This window comes from Pipistrellus hanaki, assembly GCF_964339955.1.
Source record: "Pipistrellus hanaki genome assembly, chromosome: 1".
NCBI classification, from domain to species: domain Eukaryota; kingdom Metazoa; phylum Chordata; class Mammalia; order Chiroptera; family Vespertilionidae; genus Pipistrellus; species Pipistrellus hanaki.
In genome coordinates this window covers 28,645,534-28,673,121 of record NC_140503.1, presented here as the reverse complement: position 1 = coordinate 28,673,121, position 27,588 = coordinate 28,645,534, and the positions used below count along the sequence as shown (strand labels likewise).

General features: G+C 61.5%; 1 protein-coding gene across 4 annotated transcripts in view; it reads left to right on the top strand.

The window, feature by feature from the left end:
- Nucleotides 1-26,683, top strand: part of PLEKHG3 (pleckstrin homology and RhoGEF domain containing G3) — a 41,542-nt gene extending 14,859 nt beyond the window's left edge. Inside the window, exons 2-18 of one of the 4 annotated variants that reach the window (XM_084866368.1) lie at nucleotides 10,565-10,951; nucleotides 12,437-12,534; nucleotides 14,068-14,137; nucleotides 14,423-14,469; nucleotides 14,592-14,742; nucleotides 14,820-14,951; nucleotides 15,175-15,357; nucleotides 15,559-15,651; nucleotides 15,887-15,973; nucleotides 16,251-16,284; nucleotides 16,617-16,715; nucleotides 19,156-19,194; nucleotides 19,665-19,690; nucleotides 20,176-20,454; nucleotides 21,037-21,150; nucleotides 23,169-24,631; nucleotides 25,439-26,683. In XM_084866368.1, the coding sequence (XP_084722494.1) occupies nucleotides 10,604-10,951; nucleotides 12,437-12,534; nucleotides 14,068-14,137; nucleotides 14,423-14,469; nucleotides 14,592-14,742; nucleotides 14,820-14,951; nucleotides 15,175-15,357; nucleotides 15,559-15,651; nucleotides 15,887-15,973; nucleotides 16,251-16,284; nucleotides 16,617-16,715; nucleotides 19,156-19,194; nucleotides 19,665-19,690; nucleotides 20,176-20,454; nucleotides 21,037-21,150; nucleotides 23,169-24,631; nucleotides 25,439-26,135 (3,960 nt within the window). In that variant the 5' untranslated portion in view covers nucleotides 10,565-10,603 and the 3' untranslated portion in view covers nucleotides 26,136-26,683. Of the gene's footprint in view, nucleotides 1-10,564; nucleotides 10,952-12,436; nucleotides 12,535-14,067; nucleotides 14,138-14,422; nucleotides 14,470-14,591; nucleotides 14,743-14,819; nucleotides 14,952-15,174; nucleotides 15,358-15,558; nucleotides 15,652-15,886; nucleotides 15,974-16,250; nucleotides 16,285-16,616; nucleotides 16,716-19,155; nucleotides 19,195-19,664; nucleotides 19,691-20,175; nucleotides 20,542-21,036; nucleotides 21,151-23,168; nucleotides 24,632-25,431 lie in introns of all 4 variants that reach the window. The other 3 variants (XM_084866367.1, XM_084866366.1, XM_084866369.1) reach the window with 3 other exon arrangements.
- The last annotated feature ends 905 nt before the right edge of the window (nucleotides 26,684-27,588 follow it).

Sequence of the window (27,588 nt, the reverse complement as noted above, 5' to 3'; positions counted from 1 at the left end):
GGAATCGAACCCAGGACCCCTCAGTCTGCAGGCAGATTCTCTATCCACTGAGCCAACACTGGTTATCTGGACTCCTGCTGCCATAGCCCACCTGGCGGTTTCTCACACCTGGTCCCAGAGCGCCCCATCTCTATGTGTCTTCGTAGTTGTTCCTCCAGGCCTGGCTCAGGTGTGTCCTTTTCCATAGAGCCGTCGGTCCCGGGCCTGCCTTTCAGCCTGGCCTCATGCTGCCAGCTACCCAGGGCCAAGGGTGGTCCGGGTTCTTTAGGGACTCAACTGTCCCAGGCTGCTGCCTCAGCCAAAATGCCCCCTCCTCCTGGAAGTGGGCCCCGCCCCGCAAGTGGTACTTCTGTACCGGCATTCAACACTCTGCTGTGTGGGTCGTCTGTTCCGTGGCTGTTTTCCCTCCTAGAGTTCAGTTCCTCAAAGACAGGGACAGCATCTTCTTTAGTTCAGGGTCCCCCGGGCCCAGAGGGCATACTCAGGAGTGTTGCCCCACACAGGAGGCAATCTGGAATTCCCATACTGCCCACCACACCCTCTTCCTCCCGTTACTGATGCACTTGTCTTGTTTCTCCTGATGGACTATCAGCTCTGGGGAGCGGGTTCTGGGTGTGGTTTGTTTTTGGACCTCCCTCAAGGCTGCCACGATGTCTTTGTGCAAAGTGAGTGCTTAAAAATACTTGTCCAGCCAAAATCGGTTTGGCTCAGTGGATAGCACATGTGTCAAACACAAGGCCCGCGGGCCAAATCCAGCCCGCCAGGCCTTGCAATGTGGCCCGCACCGCACTGTCATCACTGCACTTCGCTGTCAGTTTATGACATTGTCAGTTTATGACTGTTCAGTAAACCATTCGGCCCGCAATTTAGGCTGGATTTTAGATTTTGGCCCCTTCTCTGATTGAGTTCGACACCCCTAGGATAGAGCATCTGCCTGCGGACTCAGGGGTCCCAGGTTCTATTCCGGTCAAGGGCGTGTACCTTGGTTGCGGGCACATCCCCAGTAGGGGGTGTTTCTCTCTCATCAGTGTTTCTGACTTTCTATCCCTCTCCCTTCCTCTCTGTAAAAAATCAATAAAATATATTTAATAAAGAAAAAATACTTGTCCAGTGACTTCTGAAGCTCGCAGCTGCGGTAGGAAGGGCAGTCGTGTCATCCCGAAAGAGGGTGGACATGGGGCAGAACCCCTGCCTTGCTCCTTCTATCCAGCTGGTTAGGAGCAGAGCTAGGACTGGTGTCGAGCAGTGCTAGCTGTACCCCGGGGGCTCATTCATGCACATTCTACTGCTCCCCTCTCCTTCCCCCCACCTTCCCCCGCCCATGTGATATTCCCTGGGACTTAGAAAATGGGCGAACACCAGGGCTTTGCCCCGTCTCTTGCACCTTTGCCTTATGTCCTGGCTCTCTCCACATGTCCACCTTCATGAAGCTGGCTTTTGTCTTTTCTTTAAAACCCAAGGATCAGCCGAAACCGTTTTGGCTCAGTGGTAGAGCGTCGGTCTGTGGACTGAAAGGTCCCGGGTTCGATTCCGGTCAAGGGCATGTACCTTGGTTGCGGGCACATCCCCAGTAGGGGGTGTGCAAGAGACAGCTGGTCGATGTTTCTCTCTCATCGACATTTCTAGCTCTCTATCCCTCTCCCTTCCTCTCTGTAAAAAAAAAAATCAATAAAATGTATTTAAAAAAATAAAAATAAAATAAAACCCAAAGATCAGTGTCAAGGACCACGGATATGTGATTTTGCTACCTCCCATTTTACCTTACATTCTGCTCCTCCTCAGGCCTGCTCTCCATGGCTCCGCTCCTCTCCAGCTCCGAGCGGGACACGCTGTCCTCCCTGTGGAACCCGGAGGAATGCGTCTTGCCCGCCACAGGGAAGGTCCCGGAATTATTTATACTTCATCTTCTGGCTTGACCTTCTGTTGGGCATGGACGTTGGACTGTTTTCCTTTCCAGCTGAGTTGGTTTATGTTTGCCCTTTTGAGCGCTTGGTCCAAGGATATGCTGGGATCATAGATGATGGATGGCCGGTGGGGAGGGTTAGGTCACGCTGGCTCACCACGTTTCACAAATACCTTTGTTGCCGATTTGAGATGTGGTCCAACATTTTTTGTACAAGTCGGAAGCATCTTTTGCCCTGGTTGCTTGTGGAACAAATAATAATTTATCCATCATCATCATCATCATCATTGCTACCATTTATAGTGGTCTTCTCTGTCAGATGTTGTACACATGGCTTTGCTTGTATCATCTCAATCTTGGAGATCAACCAGGTTGGTGGTTTATTATTTTTAATATACTTTTGATTTCAGTTAGGAAGGGAGGGAGGGAGAGACAGAAACATCAATGATGAGAGAGAACCATTGGCTGCCTCCTGCACACTCCCTACTGGGGATGGAGCCTGCAACTGGGCATGCGCCCTTGACTGGAATTGAACCCAGGACCCTCAGACTGCAGGCCAACGCTCTATCCACTGAGCCAAACCAGCTGGGGCCAGGCTGGTATTATTGCTCTGCTCATTTTGCAGAGCAGGAACTTGAAGCTTGGCTAGATCAGGTGACTTGCCCGAGGCCACACACAGCCATAAAAGTGGAGGATCCTGGGCTTAAGCCAGGCCTGCCTGACTCCAGAGCCTGTGGATCCATTCAGCGGATAGAACCTCTGGGCTCTGTGGACTCCCGTGCGTGCACATACTTGTGTGTTCTCTCTTCCTCTGCTGAGAGCCCTGGGGACCCAGCGAGGCCCCTCTGTTCCCACGGGTTCCCGCTGAGATCCTCCAGATGCCTTTGACCGGATGTAGTAAATGCTGCAGCTCTTGAAGGTGTGGCTCCTGTTTCCTCATCACCCCCACCCCAGCCTAGAGACCTCGAATCTGGCAGCCCCTCCTGTGGGGGAAAGAGGCAGCAAGATGGCTCATTGGCAGGATTTTGCTGATCAGGATCTGTGGTCCTAGGAGCCTTTTTGACCTAGAGATGAGAGGGGTGATTGGGTCTGTGTGATTTCTAGCACCGGATTGGACTGCTCCATCTTCTGGGGACATTATGTCATTTCCCTGCTTGATGACAAGTAGTGCTGGCAGCCACGTTGACCTGCCCTGGCTGTGAGCAACATCAGTTTCTAATCCACAGTAATTGCTCTCACTTGCCATGAGCACACGTCTACGGGAAACCCCCTGCTGGCCTGTTGGTAGAGGGACCTTGCAGTTCCTTCTCCAGACTCCAAAGCAGTCCCGTGGCCACTGCCCCCCTCCGCCCAGTTTCTTGTGGCTGGTCCCTCGGCGTGTGGGCGTGTGGGCGTGTGGCACGGCCTGGCAGCTGTCCTGCTCCGGTCCTTCGCCGGGGCGAGCGGGCCGGGGCTGGTGGGGTGAGTGGCCAGTCATCACTCCCGGGAGCCTCTTGGCTGATGGGAAACTCGCTGGCAGTGACTAATGTGGAAACCCATTAGTCAAGGAGGAACTCAGATCTTAACTTTGACCACTGTTTATTGTTCACCTGACGAGGGAGTGGTGAGAGGTGCCTCAGGCACGCTCCCGCAGTCCTTCAGGCTGGCGGTTATTGAGCACCTCCTGTGTGCATTGCCTGCTGGGGCAGTATCAGTTTCTAATCAACGGTAATTGCTCTCAATTGCTCTCAATTGCTTTCAATAGAAGGGAGAATGAGGGAGAGAAGGCCCAGCCCACTGGGTTTTTTTTTTTTTTTTTTTTTAACCATTTAGTCCAGAAGAAAAGCTTCCATCTGTTGTTACAGAAAACCGGAGAAGAACCAAGCAATCCTTAGAGAGATGGAGTTATATTTATTGCACGCGCGGGTCCAGAGGAAAATGCCTCTCAAGTTCTGGGCCCCAACATGGAGGAACTTTGCCTATTTATATGTTTTTACCTCCTTTGTCTCCCAAACACGGGGTGTTTCCGGCCCCCTTTGCAAGTTCTTAAAGAGCCCCTAGGTGCTGGGGCCTCGAGACCGCAACCAAAGGCCTGGCCTGGCGCCAGCACTGATAACTTCGTCCGGGGAAGGTTGAATGGCCTCTCTGAAGTGGGCGTAGTCTCATTTTCCTTATTAAGCAAGCAAGCAAGCATTTACAGAAGCCAGACAGCAGGGCTAAACATTCAAACAGCAGCTTTTTTATATACGATGGATGCTTCAGTGTGAAACCAGAAGGACCAGTGTTCTAAGCGATACTCGGGGCCGTTGGAATTGGAGGAAGGGTTTGGTGGCAGTGTCCTATGGTTGCTCTAAGGCACATGTGTCAAACACAAGGCCCGCGGGCCAAATCCAGCCCGCCAGGCCTTGCAACGTGGCCCGCACCGCGCTGTCATCACTGCACTCCGCTGTCAGTTTATGACATTGTCAGTTTATGACTGTTCAGTAAACCATTCGGCCCGCGATTTAGGCTGGATTTTAGATTTTGGCCCCTTCTCTGACTGAGTTCGACACCCCTACTCTAAGGGCTCCACAAGCTCAGTGGCTTAAAACATTTACTAGGGTTGCAGCTCTGGGGTCCGGGTCAGCCTGTGTTCCTGCAGGAGGCGCCAGAGGAGGATGCTTCCTTGTTCTTTCCAGCTTCCCATGCCGCCTGGTCCTTCGACTTGCGGTCCCTTTCCTCCCTGCGCGAAGCCAGCAACACCGCCTCTTCCCAGCTGTCTCTGTCCTCCGGCTTCTGTTGTCACCTCGGTGTGAGTCCCGCTGTCTCCCTCCCCTAGGGACCCTTCGGATCACACGGGGCCCACCCGGATCACCCAGGACCACCTCCCACCCCCGGGTCCTTAACCCGAGCACATCTGCAGAGTCTCTTTTGCCATGTAAGGCAGCACCCAGGTTCCTTAACTCGGGATTAGGATGTGATATTCTTGGGGGGAGGCGTTCTTCAGTCTACAACCGGGCGTGCCTGGGGGGCGGGGGGGGGGGGGGCGGCGGGTTGGAAATGGTTGAGGAAGCCTTTCTGAGGAGGTGGTTTGACCAGATCTGTGTAGAGAAGGAGGGTCTGGGACACAGCCCAGGTCTGAGGAGGAACAGGAGCCGTGAGCGAGCGTTGGGGTTGGGGGCTGGTGGGAGCGGTGAGGTGCGGGCCAGCGAGCTTCCCCGAGGAACAGGGCGTCTTCCTCTCCTCCCAAGGCCAGGCGGAGGGAGTTCTCTGGACTTCCTCCCCGGATCCAGGGAGAGGGCCCCGCCGGGAGTGCTTTCCCTCCCACAGCTGCAGGCCTGCTGGAGAGACCCCCCACAATTCCCGGGGAAAAGGAATCTGAGCCAGCTGGCCAGGGTTTGGGTGGCCCAGAAACCCCGTCACACAGCCTTGGGCACATTCGCTCCCCGGGAGCCTTCCCTTGTCTGTTCTTCGGGTGCAGAGGGCCGGCCCCCGAGTCTCCTGGGGAGGAGGGAGGGGCCGGAGTGAGGAAACGGCTGGGATAGGGCCCAGAGCCAGCCCCGCTTGGGGTTCTGGGGAAAGCCTGGGGTGTCTGAAACGGGCTCCTGCTGGGTGGCCTCACTCCGCTCTGCCCCGGGGAGCGCTGTGGGGAGAAGTGCCTGCGTGGGGGGCAGTGGGAACACGCAGGCAAGAGCCGGGCTTCTCGGGGGGGGGGGGGCAGAGTTGGGGAGCAGCGTGGCGCGTGGCTGTCGGTGCCAAGCTGTGGGCTGGAGCACAGCGAGTGACACCCAGCGGAGGTCTCTCTGGAGGCTCACATTGCTTCTGCCCTGGAAACGTGCGACTTTTCTCTCCTGGTGCCTTCTGGCTCCTTCTCCGAGGGGATCCTGACAGTGGGGTGGGGTGGTCCTGGAAGTCAGGGGCCGTCCGGCCGCCTGAGCTGGGAGGAGTTGGAAGGTGGTGGAGAGACACGAGGCAGCCGGCAGCCCGGGCGCCCTCCTTCCCTTTCCCGCGTTGGCCCGTGGACTTCGGAGCGGTGCCTTTCGGGGGAACCCCCTCGCGCCTCCTGCCCGCCTCCCGAGCAGGCGTGGCGCGTCCCGCTTCCACTTCTTGGGTGTGGGGCGAGAGGATGACATCAGCCTCCTCCGCACGGGACCGGCCTCCCTGGCCGGAGTGCGGGCTGGGCGCCTGCAGAGCGCCGGCCTGCCTGCTCGGAGGGCTCACCAGCAGTCAGCGCCCCCTTCCCTCTCCTGCCTTCTCAGCCCGCCGACGGGGAGAGGGCCAGCAGGGGGTGCTGCCGAGTCCTGGGGATTGAGCAGAGGTTCTCCAGAAGGTGGGTGCCTCCAGGGGGCCATTTTTTTCTGAAGTTGGTTGGGGGGAGCTGTGTCCTGTTGCCTCAGTGACCAAAACCCTATGGACAGAACATGGGGAAGGAGGGAGGCTATTGTGGATTTTGGGGGTGCCATTTTCTTATCGAAGGGGGTATGGGGCATGGCGCCGAGGCGAGTGGGGAGAAGGATGGGGACTTGACTTCCAGCTGTGGGAATCTTGGGGGCCTGCCTCTTGCCCACCTCCTGGCTGGTCATGTTCCGGGAAGGTCCTCTGGAGGCAGCTGACCTTATAGGTGTAGCTTATAGTTAGATTTAGAGAAAGTTTAAAATAAAAAAAAACAAGCAAACAAACTGAAAAGAAAAGAAAAAAACAACAGATCTCCCTTCCTCTCTTGCCCCCAGGCTCTGGAAGGTGTAGTCTGCGCAGCTCCTTGGGCCCTTCCCATCCGAGTGGCTCCGTTGGCTGAGCTTTGTCTCGTGCACCAAAAGGTTGCGGGTTCGATTCCTGGTCAGGGCACCAAAAAAGACAGGTCTTTGGTGACCTTGTCCAAGAGGCTCCCAGGCACGGGGTTTGAGATGTGCCGTTTTCTAGAAGAATGACTTGCTGGTTGGTGGTTGACTGGATTGAATTGTGTTGAGAGATGGGAGAGGTCACGGCTGGGGAACGGGCGGAGGAATTGGAGACCGAGACCTGGTGTCGTGGGAGGCAGTGGCCGTGGGCATCGGCTGCCTGTTGCCTCCTCTGGGCTCCCACTTCTCCAGCACAGTGTCTTCAAGATGAGCTGGAAGGACCCGAGTTCTCACCGTGGCTTTGGGGTGAATCTCATCATATGAGGTGATGCTCAGAAGAAGAGGCTGGCTCTGCCAGGGGCATGTGGGCAGCTGCTCTCCATGAGCCCGGAGCACACACGGTCCCGGTTGGGAACAGGCATTGAGGACCAGGTTGCACTCACATGGATGTCTTTTATGTGGTGTCCACTCACAGTCCGCACCACACTGGGCCTCGTGGGCTCTCGTTGCCCCCTTCACCCTCCATCTCTCTCGTTCTCTACATCCTTCCCCTGTCCTCCTACGCAGGAGGGGGTGCCGTGTGGTCCTGGGTCTCCTCGTCACTGCTCAGCTTTCCTCATCATCCAGGGAATGTACAGTCTGACCTCACGGCCACATGTGTCTCCCCTTCTCCATGATCTGCCATCCTTCTCCCTGGAATCTGTAGTTGATTCTGTTGTTCTAACGGGAACAGCAGGTCTAGGAATAGCCATAAGGAATCTTCGCATGCTGCCTCTTACCTTCACGGGGCCTTTGTGGGGTAAAGGAGTGGCAGGTTAAACACCCCTTTATGGCTGCGACCCATCCTTTGCCTGTGGTCCTGGCTGGTATGAAATTCATGAGGGAGATAGGAGAGCATAAACACTGGAGCGGCGTTCAAATCCAGGCTCTACCACATGCTGCTTCTGTGGCCTCCGTTTCTGCATCTGAGAAATGGGGAGAATAGCTGTATCTACCTCTAGAGTTTTTACCACACATAATTGGCTTGTCATGTCTATAGCGCTTCGAACGTTTTAGCTGTTCGGCCTGGTTTTAGTCCCGGGAGGATTTGGGCAGGGGCACTGCTTTGTAAGTGTGAGCATGGCTTGCAAGCAGATGGCTACGTTTCATCAGAGAAAGTTGGTTCAAGTAGGAAAGGCACTTTAGTTTCTGAGCTCCAAGTGTGCATGGGGTCCTGAAAGGGTGTCCTCAGAAGACAGCCTTTAGATTTAGAGATAAATCTCAGAGAGAGAGGCGGGGGGGGGGGGGGGGAATGAGTGTGTGTGTGTGTGTGTGTGTGTGTGTGTGTGTGTGGCGGGGGAAGGGGGGTGGTTAGCAAGGGGATGGGGTGGAGGGGGCTGTGACCTGGCCAGCTGTGAAATCCTTTTGGGACTTGGGCCTTTTCCGTTTAGCATCCCCTTAGGGACTGACTGACCCCAGGTCGGATCTGGGAAAGGTCTTAGGCCACAAGTCCCTGCCCCATGGGTCCAGCTGGAACTGACGGGGGAGGGGTGTGTGTGCTGGCGTCCTGCAGTGGCTTTGAGGACTGCAGACTCCCTCAGGGCTGGGACTGAGCATGGGTCTTCCTTGTGCTGAGATGACCTGGCAGTGCCCTGCGGCTGGTCCTGGGGAAGGGCCTGGCTGGCTCATTCTCAAGGCTCTTTGAAGCGGGAGGAAGAGACAGCAGCGCTGCATTCCCAAGGGCTTCCCTCCGTGATGCTCAGTGATGCTCAGTTCCACCCGGTGATCCTGGTAATTAACCGCCTTTTGTTGCGCCTGAAGGGAGGGAGGGAGGATGCAGGCTCACCCCCGTGCTGCCACTTGTCCTCATCTGCAGAATGGGAGGCTCCCTGGAGCAAAGCACCCCAGCTGAGACGCACAGCGACAGAGCCCTGTGCCTGGGGGGCCCTTGCTCCTTGCTGGGCTGGCGTGGATGGATGCGCCCGACTTAGCTTAGTAGAAGCACCATTTGTTCACCATCACTTGCCAGATCGGCCTTAAGGCCCCCGCCCTTCCTTCGGTCACCACTCCCAGCCCCTGCAGGGAGTGCTGAGTAGGTGTAGCTCCGGGTGCTGAAGGCTGGTGCAGAAGGTGCCCCCGGTTTGCCTTCTGGGGCGGGTTCCAGGGGCTGGCGGTGGTGCTCGTGCTCTGAACCTGAGCGTTGGATCTACGTAAGTGACGCTGGTTGGGGCCAGTCAGTATGTCATGGGATGGGTGGGGAGGGATTAATGCCCAAGCCTAGAGAACATTCACAAAAGCCAGAGCCTGGGGTGTTGGCACAGGTTGGGGCAGAGGCACAGAAAACCAGGCCGCAAAGTCATCGTTATCCGAGGGATGGCAACTCCTAGGTCCTTCTCCTCACAGCTGTAGTCTGTGATCTGGTAGCTTCTGAGGCCTAAAACGAGGGGCGGACGGGAGGCTGTGGGTCCATGTAGGGATGCTCTGGAACCTTTTCCTGCGGAAGCAGCGATCAGGTGCGCTTCCTGGAAGGGGTGTGGGTGAGCGCTGGTCCTGGGGGTGGAGGTGGAGTGCCTGCCCTCTCCAGGGCCACAGCCCCTCCCCTGACTTGCTGCTTCGGGCAGGCCTTCCTGTGAGTGCACCACCACCTGCTGGGAATAAAGTCCACCCCAGGCTGTGTTTGCCTCATGGGGAGCAGCTTCCTGCCTGCAGTGCTGAGCTGAGCTGAGCTGGGCTGGGGAGTGTAGGTGTAGGGAGACTCACCGCGGTGGCTCAGCCCTGCGGAATTTCCTGTCCCTGGGAGCCAGGGTGAGTCAGGGGCTTGTACCTGCTTCTGGGCATGGGTCAGAGGTCATGTGGGCTCAGCCTTGGTGCCCTCTCCTCTGCTTTCTGTCAGTCTCCGGAAGTTCCCAGGTTCATGGTGCAGTCCCTGGTGCCCCGGAGATGTTGGAACCTCAGGGAGACCGATCCCCTCTGGCGTGCATGTCCTCGTAGATTTTAAGAGCCAGGTCTTTGCCTGCCTTTGTCCGGGGACCGCAGCGCAGGCCCGGACAGGTGGGCACGCGGGAAGTGCTTTCTGACAGCCACTGTAGCATCACTGTTTTGACAGTGTATGGAGCCCCTGCCCTGTGCCAGGGGCTCAGAGCCCGGAGGACACACACGTGGGCAGATGGTGAGGAGCTGAGGCCCCGAGAGGCGAGGTGCTTGGGATTTCCTCAGAAGGTGGCATCCCCGCCATGGCTCTGGCCGAGGTGTCCTCTGTGCTGTCCGAGCCCCTGTTGTCCGGGTGTCGTCCACCTGTCTTCTACCCTGGAAGGGTGGAGGTGGAGCTGCTGGAGCCGGGAGGGAATGTTACTGGGCATCCTTATAGATGCTCATAGGGTCTGTGGAAGGGACTTCCTGGGATTCCAAGTTGCTGGTGTTTTTTTTTTTTTAATGTTTATTTCAGAGAGGAAGGGAGAGAGAGAGAGAGCTAGAAACATCAATGATGAGAGGAAATCATTGATCAGCTGCCTCCTGCACACCCCCTCCTGGGGATCAAGCCCGCAACCTGGGCATGTGCCCTTGACTGGAATCGAACTCAGGACCCTTCAGTCGGCAGGCCGACGCTCTATCTGGCTAGGGCTAGTTGCTGTTTTTAGAATTGTGGTAAAACTTCATAAAATAAGGTAATATTTGCATTTTAACCATTGTTAAGTGGCATTAAGTCCATTCATAGTGTCGTGCGTGTCCGTCACCACCAGTCCACCCACAGGACTTTCTCTTATCTTGCAAAAGGGAAACTCTGTATCCATTAAACAACAACCGCCCCGCCCGCCCCCTCCCGCAGCCACCCCGCTACCTTCTGTTCCTGTGAGGACTCAGTCTGACCCTCTGTCTGCCCTGCCAGAACCTCCCCGGAGCGCCCTCGCCAGGCCGCGATGCCAGGATGCCCGTCTCTACCTCCCTGCACCCGGACGGCAGCCAGGAGCGGCCCGTGAGCCTCGCCTCCACCGCGTCCTCCTCCGGCTCCTCCCGGGACAGCCGCAGCGCCATGGAGGAGCCCAGCGGCCCCGAGGCCCCGGCCAGGAACGGGGCGGGCTCCCCGCGGGGCCGGCACCCCCCCAACAGCAACAACAACTCCAGCGGCCGGCCCGCCAAGAAGGGGCCCCTGTCCCCGTTCAGCGGCCGGGCCGCCGCGGCGCCCGCGCACAAGCTCAGCTACCTGGGCCGCGTGGTGCGGGAGATCGTGGAGACGGAGCGCATGTACGTGCAGGACCTGCGCAGCATCGTGGAGGTAAGGACGGGCGCCCCGCCTCCCCGCGGACTGGCCCCGCAGCCCGGCTCCGGCCCATAGGCCTGCCGCCCCGGAAGGACAGTTCTCCCGGGCACGTCTGTCCTGGAGGTCTGCTTCCCCGCCCGGTCCTCCCTTCCCCGGCCGGTCCTTTCCTGCCCCAGGGACGCCGCTGACGGCTCACACTGCCCTGTGACTCTGGGTCAGTCCGGTGGCTCCGCCAGCAGAAGTGTTTTTTTTAAAAAAAAAAATATATTTTATTGATTTTGTACAGAGAGGAAGGGAGAGAGAGACAGAGAGTTAGAAACATCGATGAGAGAGAATCATCGATCAGCTGCCTCTTGCACACCCCCTACTGGGGATATGCCCGCAACCAAGGCACATGCCCTTGACCGGAATCAAACCCGGGACCTTTCAGTCCCCAAGCTGACGCTCTATCCATTGAGCCAAACCGGTTTCAGATATTTTATTGAATTTTTTAGAGAGGGATAGAGAGTCAGAAACATCGATGGGAGAGAATCATCGATCAGCTGCCTCTTGCACATCCCCCCACTGGGGATGTGCCCGCAACCAAGATATATATGCCCTTGACCGGAATCGAACCTGGGACCTTTCAGTCCGTAGGCTGACGCTCTACTCACTGAGCCAAACCGGTTTCGGCCGCCAGCAGAATTTACTGAGGGTCCCCAGGGAGCAGGCGCCCTTGACCAGGGAGGGAAGGGCCTCCCGTGATCCGTGGAGACGGACACTGGACCCCGCCCGTCTGTCTCCTCCTGGATCCCTGCTCCGTGGTTCCCTAGCGGTGGGGTCTCAGGCGGTGGGGTCGCCCCGGGGGTCCCTCGTTTGGGAAATGGAGATCGATGCAGCTGTGCCGGGCGGAGCGTCCACGCTGTGCCGGGCACACAGGAGGAGGCGGCTGCCGCTGCAGGAGCCGCTTGCGCAGGGAGTTTGTGGGTTTCCAGATCACCACGGACCCAGCGGCTTAGGATGCGGCCTTTGCTTCTGGCTCCGCGCAGGAGGCCAGAAGTTAGAGACCAAGACGTTGGTAGGGTAGCTCCTTCCGGCGTTCCAGGCCTCCTTCCTGCTCCTGCTGGTTGCCGCCTTCCTCCTGTGCCGTGGCCTGTAGCTGCATCGCCGCCACCTGGGCCTCCGCCTTCACGTTGCCTTCTTCTCCGCCTCTGTGGTTCTCTCTTAGGAGGCCACTGGTCATTGGACTTAGGACCCACCCTAAACTCAGGGGGATACCATCTCTTGAGATCCTTAACCAGTTGCATCTGCAGAAACCCAGTTTCCAGATGGGTTCACGTGCTGAAGGTCCATGTGGACGTTAGCTTTTGGGTGCAGCTGTCCCCCCTGGTGTGGCAGGTGATGTCTGTGAAACCGCGCGGTGGCTGTGCAATGGGGCAGGGACATGAGGTGTGGCTGGGGGACCGGATTGTGCGGTGGGGGGCGGGGGGGGGCTGGGCTCTGATGCCTCTCTCCATGCAGGACTACCTCCTGAAGATCATCGACACCCCCGGGCTGCTGCAGCCAGAACAAGTCAGCGCCCTCTTCGGGAACATAGAAAGCATCTATGCACTGAACAGGTATGAGGGGGTCCGACGGTCGCCTGGTCCTGCCTGGGAGGCCCCTCTCGGGCCCAGAGAGGAATCCTGGATGTCCCGGGTGTTGTGGGCAGTGGCGTGGGGGCCCTGATCTCTGAGGATGGGGGAGATGGTCCATCCCTGTACGGAAGTGTAGTGAGCTCCCTGCAGGAGAGAGGGCCTGAGGGACCACGTGCCCCGGGGCCTGGTGCTTGTTGGGTTCAGCCTGGGTCACACCCCCTCAGGGGACTGCTAGACCCTTCCCTGATACGCTCCCTTTAGCTCTCTGTGGCCCCTCCCTCCCCTTTTTTTCCTCCCACTTGCACATCTCTTAGTTTCTTCTCCATCTTCTTATCCTATGAGAAGTCAGGGCTCCCTCGAGGTGATCTGACCCTTTGCAGGGGTGGGGAGTGTCCAGCCTGGGTCCGTATAAGGCCTGAGAGATCATTTGGTCTGGCCCTGCCGAGGCGTTAGGGGTGAGTTAATCAAATGTTTGACCAGGGATAGCAGGCTAATTTTATTTATTTATTTTAATATATTTTTATTGATTTTAGAGAGGAAGGGCAAAGGGGGGAGAGAGAGAGAAACATCAATGATGAGAGAGAATCATTGACCAGCTGCCTCCTGCACGCCCCCTCCTGGGAATGGAGCCTGCAACCTCGGCATGTGCCCTTGACCAGAATCAAACCTGGGACCCTTCAGTCCCAAGGCCCACGCTCTATCCACTGAGCCACACCAGCTAAAGCATAGCAGGCTAATTTTAAAGTTGATACATTTGTATGACCCACAGGTGATGTTGGCGGAGAAAAGGTACCCCACCCCTGCTTTAGGGGAATGCACAGGCCAGGCAGGACGGGGTGGGAGGCTGCACAAGGCCTGGTGAGGGCTGCTTCAGGGCAAAGGGCTCCTTGAGGATCCAGGGTGTGCCGCCTGGGCCCACAGATGCCCCAGGGGAAGGGCACTGGTCAGGAGGAGCAGAGCTGGAGGGGACAGTGTTGGCAGTTCAGGAGGCGCCTTGCCCCAGGCCCTGTAAGATGGGCAGGGAGACTTCTTCCCGCTGGAGAAGTCTGAGAGGGATTGTGGGGGATTGGGAAGAGGGGTGAGCCCAGGGGGAAGAGGCAGGGCAAGCACCCTCTAGGGTTTCCTATAGAACAAGGGGTGCTGGGACTCCCCCTATCTCTCTCTTTTTGAACGGGGGGGGCCTCGGTTCTTTTACGAGTCCCCCTCCCTTCTCTCTCCTTTAATCTCTGCTTTTGTGTATTTGACTCCTCCTGCCTGCAGAGGAGCCGTGCCCTCCCGAGGTGGGTACTGCTGCCCCTTCTCCCTCGTGCTGAGCATGTGGTGTCCCTTGCTCCCGTCTTTGCAGTGTTGCTGGATGCTTTCTTGGTTGCTGCCCCAGGCAGGGCTCACTTTGACTCGGGCATGGCTCCAGGCTGCCTAGGGGTCCGGGCAGGAGGCTGGGGAGGGGCATGGCGTGCTGGTGGATGTGGAGGCCGCGAGTGGTCCGGGGTCTGATGACCGCTCTCCCCCACCCAGCCAGCTACTCAGAGACCTGGACAGCTGCAACAGCGACCCTGTGGCTGTGGCCAGCTGCTTTGTGGAGAGGGTAAGAAGGGCGGGGTGCCCGCCTCTTGTCCTCCTCTGCCGGGGGCTCCGTGGGACAGGGACCCCCACCTTCTTGGTGCCCCTCTCCAGGGGCAGGGCCACGTGTCCTGTCTGGAACGGGGAGGGTGTTCTTGGGTGGGGCCAAGGGTCGCTGGAGGACGGCACGTCCCAGGCAGATGGGTGCGAGGATGGGTCTGCCCAGTTGCTCTGGGGCCAGGGGCAGGTCTGGGTTTACAATCCAAAGGGAGAGTTTCCCTAAAGTCACTCTTTTTTGGTTCCTCCGTAGAGTAAAGAGTTTGATATCTACACCCAGTATTGCAACAACTACCCCAAGTGAGTCATTGCGGGGTGGAGAGGGGTGGCTGACCCACGTGGAGAGTCTGGGGCACCCCGCCTCCCATCCCCCAGGCCCGTCCCAGGCGGTGACCGCCCCCCCCCCCCGCCCCCACCTCCAGCTCCGTGGCCGCGCTGACGGAGTGCATGCGGGACAAGCAGCAGGCCAAGTTCTTCCGGGACCGGCAGGCGCTGCTGCAGCACTCGCTGCCCCTGGGCTCCTACCTGCTGAAGCCGGTGCAGCGCATCCTCAAGTACCACCTGCTGCTCCAGGTAAGCCAGGGGGCCCCCGCGCCGGGGGAGGGGGCCCTCGAGCCCGCGGGCCGCCTAAGCCCCCGGGCCCCGCGCAGGAGATCGCCAAACACTTCGGCGAAGAGGAGGACGGCTTCGAGGTGGTGGAGAATGCCATCGACACCATGACCTGCGTGGCCTGGTACATCAACGACATGAAGAGGAGGCACGAGCACGCGGTCCGGCTGCAGGTGCTCCGGGCTGGTGGCTGCAGGGGCACTCAAGGGCGGTCGGGCGGGGGTTGGGGGGGTGTGGGGTGGGTGAGCTGAGGGGTGATGTCCGTGTGGGGCAGGCTCCTCTTGGGGGACCCAGGAGCTGGTGGGGTTTGCAGGAGCTTCTCGGGATCCCGTGGGGTCCCCCAGGAAGGTCATGATGAGAAGCCTGACCCTGGGGGTGGGGGCTTCTGGGCTGCAGGAGATCCAGTCGCTGCTCATCAACTGGAAGGGGCCCGACCTGACCATCTACGGGGAGCTGGTCCTGGAGGGCACCTTCCGCCTGCACCGCGTGCGGAGCGAGAAGACCTTCTTCCTCTTCGACAAGGCGCTGCTCATCACCAAGAAGCGGGGCGACCACTTCGTGTACAAGGGCCACATCCCGGTAACCGGGCTGCCCCCGCCCCCTCCGCCCCCTCCTCTCCCCCCCCCCCCCCCCACCGTCCCCGTCCACCCCCCGCCCCCTCCGTCCCCTCTCCTCCTCGCTGTCCTCACCCTCTGCGTCAGCCCCGAGTCCGTGTGGGCGCAGCTCCGTCCTTCCGCGATTGCCCTTCCTCGTCCTTGACTGCCCTCCCCTCCTCCCCAGTGCTCCTCCCTGATGCTGATCGAAAGCACCAGAGACTCCCTGTGCTTCACCGTCACCCACTACAAGCACAGCAAGCAGCAGTACAGCATCCAGGTGAGGGGGGGCTCCGGGACGGGGGCTGGAGGGGCTGTGGGCGGGCCTGCCTCCTCCGCTCGCTTAGCTGTGGGGGTCACTGTGGGCGTCTCTCAGCTGTGGGGGTCACTGTGGGCGTCTCTTGGGCCCCGGCAGAGGCCCTCTTCCCCCTCCGCGCTGCTCGGCTGGAGCACGCCCGCGCCGTGTGCCTTCGGGCCGGTGATGACCCCTGGCCCCCTCTCTCGCCTCCTCCCAGGCCAAAACCGTGCAGGAGAAGCGGAACTGGACGCACCACATCAAGAGGCTCATCCTGGAGAACCACCACACCACCATCCCCCAGAAGGTGCGTTCCTGGGCCGCCCGCCCCCGGCCCCCGAGGGCGTGCGGGGAGCGGGTGGCCTGCAGAGCTGGCGGTGGGGTTCATACGGGCCCGCCCTCCGGACACTGGCTCCACTGAACCGTGGGGGCCAGCTCAGCGGGTGCCGGGTTCTCACAGAGCACTGGGGTGTGTGTGTGTGTGTGTGTGTGTGTGTGTGTCTTCGCTCACCAAGTGGGGGCGGTGTCAGGATGCAGGGCCGGTGGCGGGGTCACACATAACCAGGCGGGCTTCTCCTCTCCAGGCCAAGGAAGCGATCTTGGAGATGGACTCCTATTGTGAGTGACCCTTCCTGCTGCCCCGCCCCTCACGGCACACCGTCCTGGGTCAGGCTGCGTCCCGGGGAGGCTTGGCCCGGCCCTGAGATGCCAGGGCGCGGGGAGGACCGGCAGCGGCTCCTCCTGTAGTCAGGCCCCGGGGGCTCCTGGGAGCCGAGGCACACGGCACCGCTGACGGGCGGTCTCCCTGCCGCTGCCCCGGGGGGAAGTGGATGGAAGATGGGAGGCTTCTGGCCCCTGGAGTGGGGGCAGCAGAGGCTGGTCGGGTACGGTCGGAGCCTAGGCCAAGGCAGATGGTGTTTCGGAGGCCTGACTGTCTCTTCCGGGTGCAGATCCCAACCGGTACCGCTACAGCCCGGAGCGCCTGAAGAAGGCCTGGTCCTCCCAGGACGAGGCGCCCAGCCACGCGCGCCAGGGCCGCCGGCAGTCTGGTAAGGGGAGGCCGGCGGGCAGAGGCATCTTCACGGGGCCGTTGGCAGCAGCCTCTGGGGCTGGCTCTGACCTGCAGACACCCTGGGAAGGGCAGGAGGGTGTGTGCTGAGTATCCTCTCCCTGTGCTGCCCTCCCCCGGCACCTGTGGGCAGCCCACCTTTCCCCAGGCCCTGGGCATGCCGGTCGCTCAGGCCCTGGCAGCCTTCTCCCCTCGCCGCTCCTGGGAGCCGGCCAGGAGTGACGGGCGGCACCACGGACGGGCCCCGGCCCAGCCGCGGAGGAGCGGAGGCAGGGCGTGGGGAAAACAAGTCCGGCTTCAAGTGGCACCGAATCCAGACGGGAAATATTTGCTTTGGGCCTCGGGGGAACGCTCCGTCTTCCTCTCCTGGGTTTTCCATGACGGACGGGGCTCGCGGCTGTGCGCTTGGCGTTTCTGGAGTGAAGCGTCTATTGAGAAGGAGAAGGCCTTGCTTTTCTGTCCTTAGCTCTCCCGGTGTTTTCCACATCGGTTTTCACCCGCCCTTCCGTTGGAGGCCGAGAGACCGATGGGCTTCTGTCGGTGCTGCCAAACTTATTGGCGTGGAGAGAGGCCCGTGGAGAGAGAGACCCGGTGTGACTGGGGCAGTGCCCTGGCTTGGACCCGTACAGGGCGTTGGGCTTTGACTGGCCGTGGCCCACGGGCCCCCTGGGTAACTGTGGATTGGTGCGTGAGCCGCGTGGTCTCGGAAAGCTGTTGTGGTTTCATTTTGCTTGGCGTTGCTCCCAGTGGACTTGAACCCTAGGCAAACCCTTTGTGGCGGCAGAATTTGACGGTGCCCTGTGTCCATGTGTTGAAAGACCCACCTTGGCGGTGCGAACTTGGTCAGTCTCTGGCCCTCTCTGTTTCCTCCCCTCCCCGCTGCAATCCCCTTCCTGTGGCTCTCGCGCTCCCCGTGACCTGCCACAGCTTTGCATCGGGAGCTCTGGCGCACAGGCGTGCTCGGGGAGTGACGGTGGCGGTGGCCGTCGTAAGTCTACCTGTCGCAGCCACCCTGCAGCTGTCAGGGCAGCGGGAAATGAGCCGGTTCAGAGCCTACCTTTCCATGTGGCTGAGAGTTTCGCCTGGAAACTCGAGAGAGGTCTGGGTACCGTTTGTGTGCTTGTTTCGGGGCTTTCGCTCTCACCGTTATGAAAGAGACTTCTCTCTGAGTACACCCTTCGTCCTCCGGAGCCTTTAACCTAGAGGATGCTCGCCGGAGCGGACCTTCTCCCTTTCCGGAGCCGGGCAGTGGCCTCACGGTGGTGTGGAGACGGCTGGATTCTCCAGGGGCCCCCGAGGAGTAAGGGGGTGGGGTTGGGGAAGAGGCCGTGGTTGCCACAGAGACAGCCTCTGTTGTGTCCATGTTGACCCTGACGAGCGTTTGCTCTAATCTGTCTTCGTGTGCTTGCCTGTCGTACCCCTTCTCCCTCTTTCCTCGGTTAGAAACCAGTCCAGTGGACTTGGGAGGCGTGTGTGGAGCAGGGAGGTCGGGAGGCCAGCTGCTCCGCCTGCCGCCGGGCCCTTGCTGCGTCCTCCTCCCAGGGAGCCGAGATGGGCAGGCACGTGACGTTGGTGGATAAGTGAGGTGCTGCTGCCATTGCTGGTCCCTTAGTAGATATTCTTGATGATGAGCCCTAACCTGAAAAGGTGGAGTGTTTGATGAGAACAGTCAGACTTGTTGGCCGGTATGGTGCAGGTTGTGTGTGCTCCTGCACGGACACACACCTCAGCAGACTTGCCTCTGGCGGCGAGGTTAGTGGGCCTCTCATGCCGGGCCGGCTGGGCAAGGGCGGTGTGGGCTCCCTCAGGAGGTCCCTGGAGCCTGCCTGTCCAGGTCTGTCCCCGGAAAGGCTGGAGTCCAAGGCGGTCGGTCACCCGCCAGCCTAACGCCTGTGTTTTGTATCCCGTCCCCAGAGCCCGGGCAGCCCCCGCACAGCCGGGCAGCACTCCCCAGCCAGCAGCGAGGCCTCACGGTGCCAGGCCTCGCGGGCCGCAGAAAGTCGGGTGCGGCCTCTGCTTTCCCGTGGGTGCTAGGAGAGGGCGCGGCCTGGGCTGCGGCGAGGGTGCTGGCGTGCTGCTCATGGCGGGGGCGGGGGGCCTGAGGGGAGCCGCGGACCTCCGGGGAGAGGGCTGGAGAGAGGCCTCGTGGGCCTGCAGGGTGGTGTGGGGCAGTGGCTCCTTGGGGGAGCAGTGCTCATCCAGGGGGTCCGGGCTGTGCTTCTCTGGGGGCTGGCGGTCACAGCAGAGGCCCCAGGGCTGATGGGAGGGGCCCCCCCCTCCTCTAGGCCCTGGGCTGGGGGTGGGGAGCGAGCCCGCGTGGACTTTGAGCTGGTGATGGGCTGGTGGCGCTGCGGCTTGGGAGCCGGGCGGGCACGGCTGCTCCCAGGCTGCGCTGACTGCCCGTCTGCTTCCCTCCGCAGAGCCCACCAAACACCTGCTCAGGCAGCTCAGCGAGAAAGGTGAGTGTGCGGGGGGAGCAGCCACCGGGGGAGCTGCAGGGCGGGGGCGGGAAGGTGTCGTAGGTGACCATCTGGGGGGCGGTGGTGTCAAGGACAGTGCAGAGGGGACTCTGTCTCTGTCCCTCCCTGGACGTGGGCCTTTTGCCTGTTGCCCTCTCTGGAGGGGGGTTGAGCCCCCGCCCCCCATTCCTGTCACTGTCCTCGGGTAGCAGCAGGAGCAAGTGACACGCACAGACCTGCACTGCTCTGCACCCCCACCCCACTGCGCACACACACACACACATACACACACACACCCTCCCCCTGCTCCGTTCCGTCAGTCATTCCTGTGGAAGGGGAGGGTGTGGGGAACAGGAGCCCCGGAGAGGTCTCCTCGGCCTCTGGCTCTCTCTCTAAAGAGGCTCTTTCTCCTGTCCGCCCGTCCCCTCTCCCTCCCCTCGCCGTGTGCTGGGACTCTGTGGTGGTGGCAGCGACCCGAGCGGCCAGAGGAATGAAGGTAAGGCTGTGGGCAGAGGGGCCTGGCTGGGGCGGGAGGGGTGGACTGCCCAGGTCAGCCCCCGGCCCCTTCAGCACTCACCGTCTCCATTCATTGGACAAATACCTGCCCAGCGCCTCCTGTGCACCAGGCTCTGTCATGAGGGTCACAGAGATGAGCAAGCTGTGGCCCGTGCCCCAGGGACCCTTCCCTGCCCTTTCCTGGAGAGACACCCTGGTGGTGGCCAGCCCAGCCGGGATCCTCGCTCGTTCTCTCCTCTCTCCCGGACTTGGGTCTTGAGTTCCAGGCCCCATTCCCAGCTTTCCCAGGTCCCAGCTTCCTGCCACGAGAAACCTGTCCCGCCCCCATCTTCCACCCCCCTCCCCCTTTCTGGTCCTCTCTGGTATCTAGATGTGATTTATGTATGAAGCCTCCTCACCCCCGGCCCCTGGCAGGAGGAGGGGTGTTGCCTGGGGCTGGTCACGAGGGGTCTTTGCTCTGAACAGCATGCGGGCAGCGCTGGCGTTCTCCTGGACTGTGGGCAGCCCCCCCGTACGCGGGGCCTGCCGCCGGAGCCTGAAGGGGCTGCCCGGGAGGAGCAGGAGCAGGAGCAGGAGGAGGAGGAGGTGGAGGAGGAGGAGGACGAGGAGGAGCAGGCATTTCGGGTCACTCTGGAGGACCTGGCAGGGCATGAAGGCAGCAAGAAGGGGTCTGGGCCAGAGCCCCCAGGCTCAGAGGAAGAGGAGGAGGAGGAGGAGGAGGAGAGCCTGGCAGTGGCGGAGCAGGTAGCCGACTTTGCCAGCTCCCTGCTGGCCGCCCTCCACTGCTGGCACTATCGGGCCAACGCTTTACTTTTCTCCCGGGGTGCTATGGTGAGGTGTCTCTTCGATCTCCCCTCCTCCTTGCATGCTCCCTGGCCTGTGCAAGCCCGTGCCCAGCCTGGCGTCCTCTCCCCTGCCCTCCCCGGCCCTCTGTCCTCGTTCCTTGACTTCTGCCATCAGCACTTCTTAACCCCTCACTCCCGGTCACGCCCTGGTGAGCCCCTGGCATGCACGGTTCTAGGCCTGGGCGCCGACTAGCAAACAACCCAACGCGCATGACTAACGGGTGGGGGTGGGGATGGGGATGGGGGTGGGGAAGGGGAGCCGGCTGCGCACAGCAGGGCTGGAAGGGTCAGGAGGGTTGGGCTTTTCTGAGGCCGCACGCCTGGCAGGGACCCGTTCACGCTGACCCCGGAGTGGCTCTGGTCCAGGGCTGGCTCTCCGCAAAGCCCAGCCCCCTGGGCTCAGGAGGTGCTGCCGCGTTGGGGTGCAGAAGGGACCGGCTCCCCATGGCCCCGGGGCCTGACGACCGCCCTCTTGCTGCAGGGGAAGGGGCGCAGGGAGTCTGAAGGCGCCAAGAGCTGCCGGCGGCCCAGCGGCTGGTCTCCCACCCGTGCCGAGAAGCGTATGAGCTTCGAGTCCATTTCTTCGCTGCCTGAGGTGAGTGGCCGGCCGGCGGGAGGGAGACAGTGCAGAGGCGTCTGGAGCCAGACCTGACCTCCGGGCCTGCAGGCACGGGCTCTCCCAGAGGGCCCGCGGGGACAGGACTCCCGCCCCTTTGGGAAGCCTGTCTGGTCTGTGGGTGCCTGGCTTGGTGAGCCCCTTCCCACGAATCAGAAAAAGTGCCCGTGCCTTCGGGCAGATGTGGTCCCTCGCCCAGGGGCACAGTCAGCAGAAGTGACCAGATTTTGGGTCCCCTTGGCCAGGCCTCCTTGTGTAGGGCATTCGGCCCCGCCCCTGCCAAGGGCCCAGACATTTAGCTCACACCTGTGCCCACCTGGGCGGCAGGGTAGCATATTGACATCCACTCGGTAGGTACCTCCTACCTGTCGGATGTTCATTTCCTCGTCTGTCCCCTGCGACAGCTAAGAAGGGTTGGGGGATGTGCCTGGCATGGAGGGGCCACGCTGAGACCAGGCTGGGGTCTGTGGCTCAGAAGCCCACGCTCTTTTTCCCGCCACCCCATGCCGTCTGGGGGTGTCTGGAATGGAGTCCTTAGCTTCCCCTACATTATAAAAACTTGTTCATGAGGCCTAGACCCCCGGGGAGGGCCTCACCTGGGTGACATTGGATGAGAACCTAGAGTGGTCCTATCCAATGATAATATGATGCTAGCCACACCTGCCATTTTAGTATTTTTTTCAGAATATGTTTTTATTGACTTTATAGCAAGGGAGGGAGAGAGAGGCAGAGAGAGAGAGAGAAACATCAGTTAGCTGCCTCCCGTACAGACCCTGACCAGGAACTGAGCCCAAAACCCGGGCATGTGTCCAGATTGTAAATTGAACTGGCAACTTTTTGATGCACAAGACAGTGCTCAACCACCTGAGCCACACTGGCCATGGCCACATGTGTAATTTCAAATGGTCTAGTAATCACATTAAAAAAAATCTTTAACTGCCCTGGCCGGGTAGCTCAATTGTATTTTTCTCTCCCACTCTTCCTCTCTCTCTCCCTCTTCCTCTCTTTAAAAAAACCAATTTACAAAAATAATTTAATCCAGCATGTCCAAACTACTGATCATTTCAATATATAATCAATATAAAAAGCTATTGAGATGCTTTATGTTTTCTCTGTATGAAGTCTGGGGTGTATTTTACCTTTACAGCTGTTTTCCGTTTGGATTGGCCACATTGCAGGTGCTGGGAGGCACGTGGGGCTGGTGGCTGCTCTCACGGGGCAGTGCGGGCCTAGGTCTCAGGCTCTGCTCTGCAGATTCTGGATTGGATCAGTTCCTCAGACGATAGAGTGTTTGCTCTTAGCGTCTCCCTACAGACTCACTGGAAAGCTGCCTGTTCTGGCCAGTTTTGTGGTTCCGACAAGGCTTATCAGATTTGCTTCCTTCCTTCCCCCTCTGCTGGGCCTATGCAGAGTCGTCCACAGGAGCCACATTCCCGTCTTGCCCTCCGGGGTAAAATACACCCCAGATTGCCAAAACTTCATACAGAGAAAACATAAGGCGTCTCAATAGCTTTTTCTATTGGTTACACATTGAAATGACCAATAGTTTGGACATGCTGGATTCCAGCCTGGGGTCCTGTTGCCCGCGGGACCCTGAGCTGCACGCGAGGCCCCGGCCCCTCCGGGAAGCAGGAGCGGCCTCTTGTGTTGCTCGGGCCTGGGTTTGCGCCCAGAACCACTCCCTGTGGGGAGCTCCAGGCAGGGGAGCTGCTTCCCTGGGCAGCGCGTGCTGGCTCCATCGGGCAGGCCGCCCCCAGACAGGCCGCACGGAGACTCACCGCTTTCCCCGTCTGTGCGCCTAGACGTTTCCTTGGCTTTGAGGACATGGGCCCAGCACCCCAGCGACAGGGCCCCTGAGGACAGCGCCAGTGCCTCTCCCTCAGGACCTGCTGCCCCTTCTGTCCTAAACCCGCAGCCCCTGTCACTCACTGGGCTTTGGGCAGGCCGCACTGTCCCCGCATCCCCGTGTCTCATGTGAGCTCTCTGTGCTGTCCCAGGTGGAGCCGGACCCAGAGGCTGGGGCCGAGCAGGAGGTGTTTGCTGCCGAGGAGGGTCCCAGCGCCGAGGAGATGCCCTCGGACACGGAGTCCCCCGAAGTCCTGGAGACACGGCTGGATGCCCACGGGGAGCCGCTGGGGCTGGGCCCCCCGAGTGACGTGGTGGACTGCACAGCGGCCGAGAGCACCGAGGGCATGAAGGCCTTGAGCAGCGAAGAGGAAGAGGAGGAGGAGGTAGAAGAGGAGGAGGAGGAGGAGGAGGAGGAGGAGGAGGAGGAAACGGGGGCTGCCCAGGAGCCCGAGAGCCTCCTGCCGCCCTCGGTGCTGGACCAGGCCAGCGTCATCGCCGAGCGGTTCGCAGGCGGCTTCTCCCGGCGGAGCAGCCTGGCCCTGGAGGACGGCAAGTCCGCCGGCTTCGCGACCCCGCGGCTGGCCAGCCGGAGCGGCAGCGTGCTCAGCCTGGAGGGCAGCGAGAAGGGCCTGGCCCGCGGCGGCGGCAGCACCTCGGACGCCCCCGGCGCCCCGCTGCCCCCCGAAGCGGACCTCGGGGTGGCGGTGGCCCCGGAGAGCGGCCCTTCTGTCAATGGGACGGAGCCCCCGGGCCCGGGCTGCCCCGTGGAGGCCGACAGGCCCTCCTGCAAGAAGAAGGAGTCCATGCTGTCCACCCGGGACCGGCTGCTGCTGGACAGAATCAGGAGCTACTACGAGAACGCGGAGCACCACGACGCGGGCTTCAGCGTGCGGCGCCGCGAGAGCCTGTCCTACATCCCCAAGGGCCTGGTGCGGAGCTCCGTCTCCAGGTTCAACAACCTCCCCGCGCAGGACCCGGCGCCGGCGGCCCCCGGGGGCCACAGGAGACCGGCGGGCTCCAGGCCGGCCTCCTGGGCCCTGTCCGACCTCCCAGGACCAGGCCAGGCGGGCGCGGGCGCGGGGGACCCCGCCCCGGTCACGGACGCCGAGTTCCGCCCGTCCTCGGAGATGCTGAAGGTCTGGGAGGGGATGGAGTCTTCAGGGGCCAGTCCCCAGAAGGGCCCCGGCCCGCGCCAGGCCAACGGCTTCGACCTGCAGGAGCCGCTCTTCATCCTGGAGGAGCACGAGCTGGGGGCCATCACCGAGGAGCCGGCCCCCGCCTCCCCCGAGAGCGCCTCGCCCCCCGGGCGGCCCGGCCCGGCCCGCCTGGCCCGGGAGCTGAAGGAGCTGGTGAGGGAGCTGAGCGGCGGCTCCCAGGCGGGGCTGGCCGCCCCGCTGCACCCCTGCCTCCTGCAGCTCTCCCACATGATGGATGGCCCCGTGAGCGAGCGGGTCAAGAACAAGGTCTACCAGCTGGCCCGCCAGTACAGCCTCCGCATCAAGAGCAGAGCGGGGCCGGCCCGGCCACTGCTGCCGTGGGAGGACGCGGCGCCCGCCGATCCCCGCCTGCAGGAGGAGGCCGGAAGGCCATCGGGTGGCAAAGGTACGAGGGGGTTGGAGGCGGGCCCCTCCTACAGGTGTGGGGCGGAAGAGCATTGTGAGAGCCACTTGGCTTTGGGGGGAGAGAGATCCCTAAAGGACCTCTACCAAAGGGAGGGCTGGAACTCACACCGAGGGCCGGGGGAGGGAGCCCTGGCACCTGGTCTAACGTCCCGAGGCCTGCGTGCTACCATGGTGGAGCCCTTCCTCTGCCCTCCCCAGCCCTCCCCTGCCCCCTCAGCCCTTCTCCTGCCCCCCAGCCCTCCCCTGCCCCCCCAGCCCTTCCTCTATCCTCCCCAGCCCTTCCTCTATCCTCCCCAGCCCTTCCCCTGCCCCCTCAGCCCTTCCTCTGCCCCCTTAGCCCTTCCCCTGCCCCTCAGCCCTTCCCCTGCCCCCCCAGCCCGTCCACTGCCCTCCCCAGCCCTTCCTCTATCCTCCCCAGCCTTTCCCCTGCCCCCTCAGCCCTTCCCCTGCCCCCCCAGCCCTTCTCCCCCCCCCCCCGCCCTTCCCCTGCCCTCCCCAGCCCTTCCCCTGCCCCCTCAGCCCTTCTCCCCCCCCCCCGCCCTTCCCCTGCCCTCCCCAGCCTTCCCGTGGAGCAGGGCCTCTGGAGGAAATGTGGGTGTGCCCCCCTCCCCCCTTTTCCAGGAGAGCAGGAGCTCTCATCTTTCTTCCTTTGACTGTTGATCCCTTGCCCACTGCCCTTGCTTTATTCTTCCCATTCCCCTGTGATAGTGAGGGTTCTCTCCCATCCTCACACCCAGAGCCCCCCCGCCGGCCTTGCCTGGAGAGCTGAAGGCACCTCTCTCCCCCACAGGCAGGAGGCCAGTGCTGTCCCTGGGCCAGGAGCAGCAGCGGGCCCCGGAGCACAGCCCGCCCCGGCCGCGCTCCGCAGGGGAGGCCTCGCCGCCGCGGCGCTTCTCCTTCAGCCCCCCCGCCGCCGCCTCCAGGGCCTCCTCCCCCGGGGCCCGGCCCTGCGGCCGCAGCCCCCTCAGCCCCCTGGACACCGAGACCTTCCACTGGCCCGACGTGCGCGAGCTCTGCTCCCTGTACGCCTCGCAGGACGCGGCGGCCCGGGCCGAGGGCGGCCGGCCCCGGGCCCTGCCCGTCAGCCGGAGCTGCTCGGTGCCCAACATGGTGGAGCCCGCGCCGCCGGGCAGGCTGGGCCGCTGCCGCAGCCTGAGGGCCAAGCGGGGCCGCCCGGAGGCCGCCCCGCCCCAGCCCCGGCCCCCCGGGGGGCTGCCCCGCAGCCGGCCGGCCGGGGACGGGGCCCTGCACGTCACTGCGGACCTCACCCTGGAGGACAACCGGCGGGTGATCGTCTTGGAGAAGGGGCCCCTGCCCGGCCCCCCCGCAGGACCCGGCTCGCCGGCAGCCCGGGGCGCGCAGGGCCAGGATCTGCAGGCGTCTGCGGAGAACTGGCCGAAGGAGGAGGGTCCCAGGGACCCGGGGGACCCGAGCCAGCAAGGCCGTGTGCGAAACCTGAGGGAGAAATTCCAGGCCTTGAACTCCGTAGGTTGACTCTTGAGTCGGGGAGGGAATGGCTCCTTACCGGGGTCTCGCCCTGGGCCTCCCAAAAGGCCGTTCAGCGAGTGCCTTCCCCTGCTGTGACCGCCCTGGCACCGCCCGGGCTCACAGGGACCTTCCGGAGCCCCTCTTCCTGCAGGCCAGCGTGGCTGCTTCCCTTGTACATAGTTCTCTCCGATAAGAAGCCAAATATTTAAGCTCCCCTCTTCCCTAGGAGAGCACGCCCCGCCCAGGCCCCCGGCCTCGGCCGGCCACCGCCAGACGGAGGAGCCGGGGGGAGGCGGCCGGAGAGGCTCTGCTCTGCGGCCTGGCCTTCCTGAGCCTCCAGGCAGGAGCGGGGCCCGTAATTTATTGCTTCCCACTCTGTGGCGTGTCTGTGTGCGCGTGCGTGTTTTCTCTGTTTTCGGCTCCCCTCCCGCGAAGAATGTAACGGGCTCCGTTCAGGTACTTTTGTGGGTTGTCTTGCTGACCCTGTGGATGTCGCTAATGTATACACATTTCATTACTTGCCCACGGTGCAATAACCACTGCTGACCCACCCACCTGTGTGGCCTCTTGACTGGGCCTGGCTGGGGTGGGGGAGTGGATCTGGCCAGGGGTGTCTTAGGGGAGGTGGGACATGGGGGTGACTTACTGGGCCTGAGGTGTCTTAGGGGAGGCAGGGCGTGGGGGTGACTCACTGGGCCTGACTGGGGTGTCTTAGGGGAGGTGGGACATGGGGGTGACTTACTGGGCCTGGGCAGGGCATAGGGGTTGTAGCTTTACGTTCACTCATCCACTGTCCATGCTCATGAGGCACGGGCACCAGGTGCTCACGGGGGCGGCTGGGGCAGCAGGATGTGTGGGAAGGGCCTGTTCTCGGCTGCTCTACTCCCACAGACGTCTCTGTCCAGCCACAGCTTGGCAACCTGTCCTGGGGGCAGGGGTATCATGCCAGCCTTGAGCTCTTTTCCTCAGGGACCAAAGTTGGACTAAAGGAAGTAAGGGTGGGAGCGGGGGAGTGAATGGGACATTTTTCTAGTAGGCAGGAGTTCCCAGTGACTAGGGTGCCTCCACTCTCCCCCCTCATTCCCAGGAGACATCCTAGGAGGCGACGATTCTGAACCTGGAGCCTAGGAATGTCTTCAGGGGCTTGGAACTCTGGGTGAGGAGTGCAGGTGCATTTTTGTGGGGTGTATCCTTAGTCTTCCTCTGTCCTCAAAGTGTCTTCGATTCAGAAAGGCTAACAGTGCCTCCCTCTTTCCAGTTGGGTTTTCTGCCCTTGGTCCATGGTGGACTGCCTTGTTCTGCCCTGTTCCTTCTGTCTGGGGCCTGGGAGTAGGGGGTTGCAGGCCCAGGTGGTAGAACTGCCCTCAGGGTCCGTACAAGTCTGCTGGTTCAGGGCCTCACGAGTCTTCTGACCTTGGGGGACAGACTGACTGTAAAGGTGGATGCAGAGTCTGCTGAA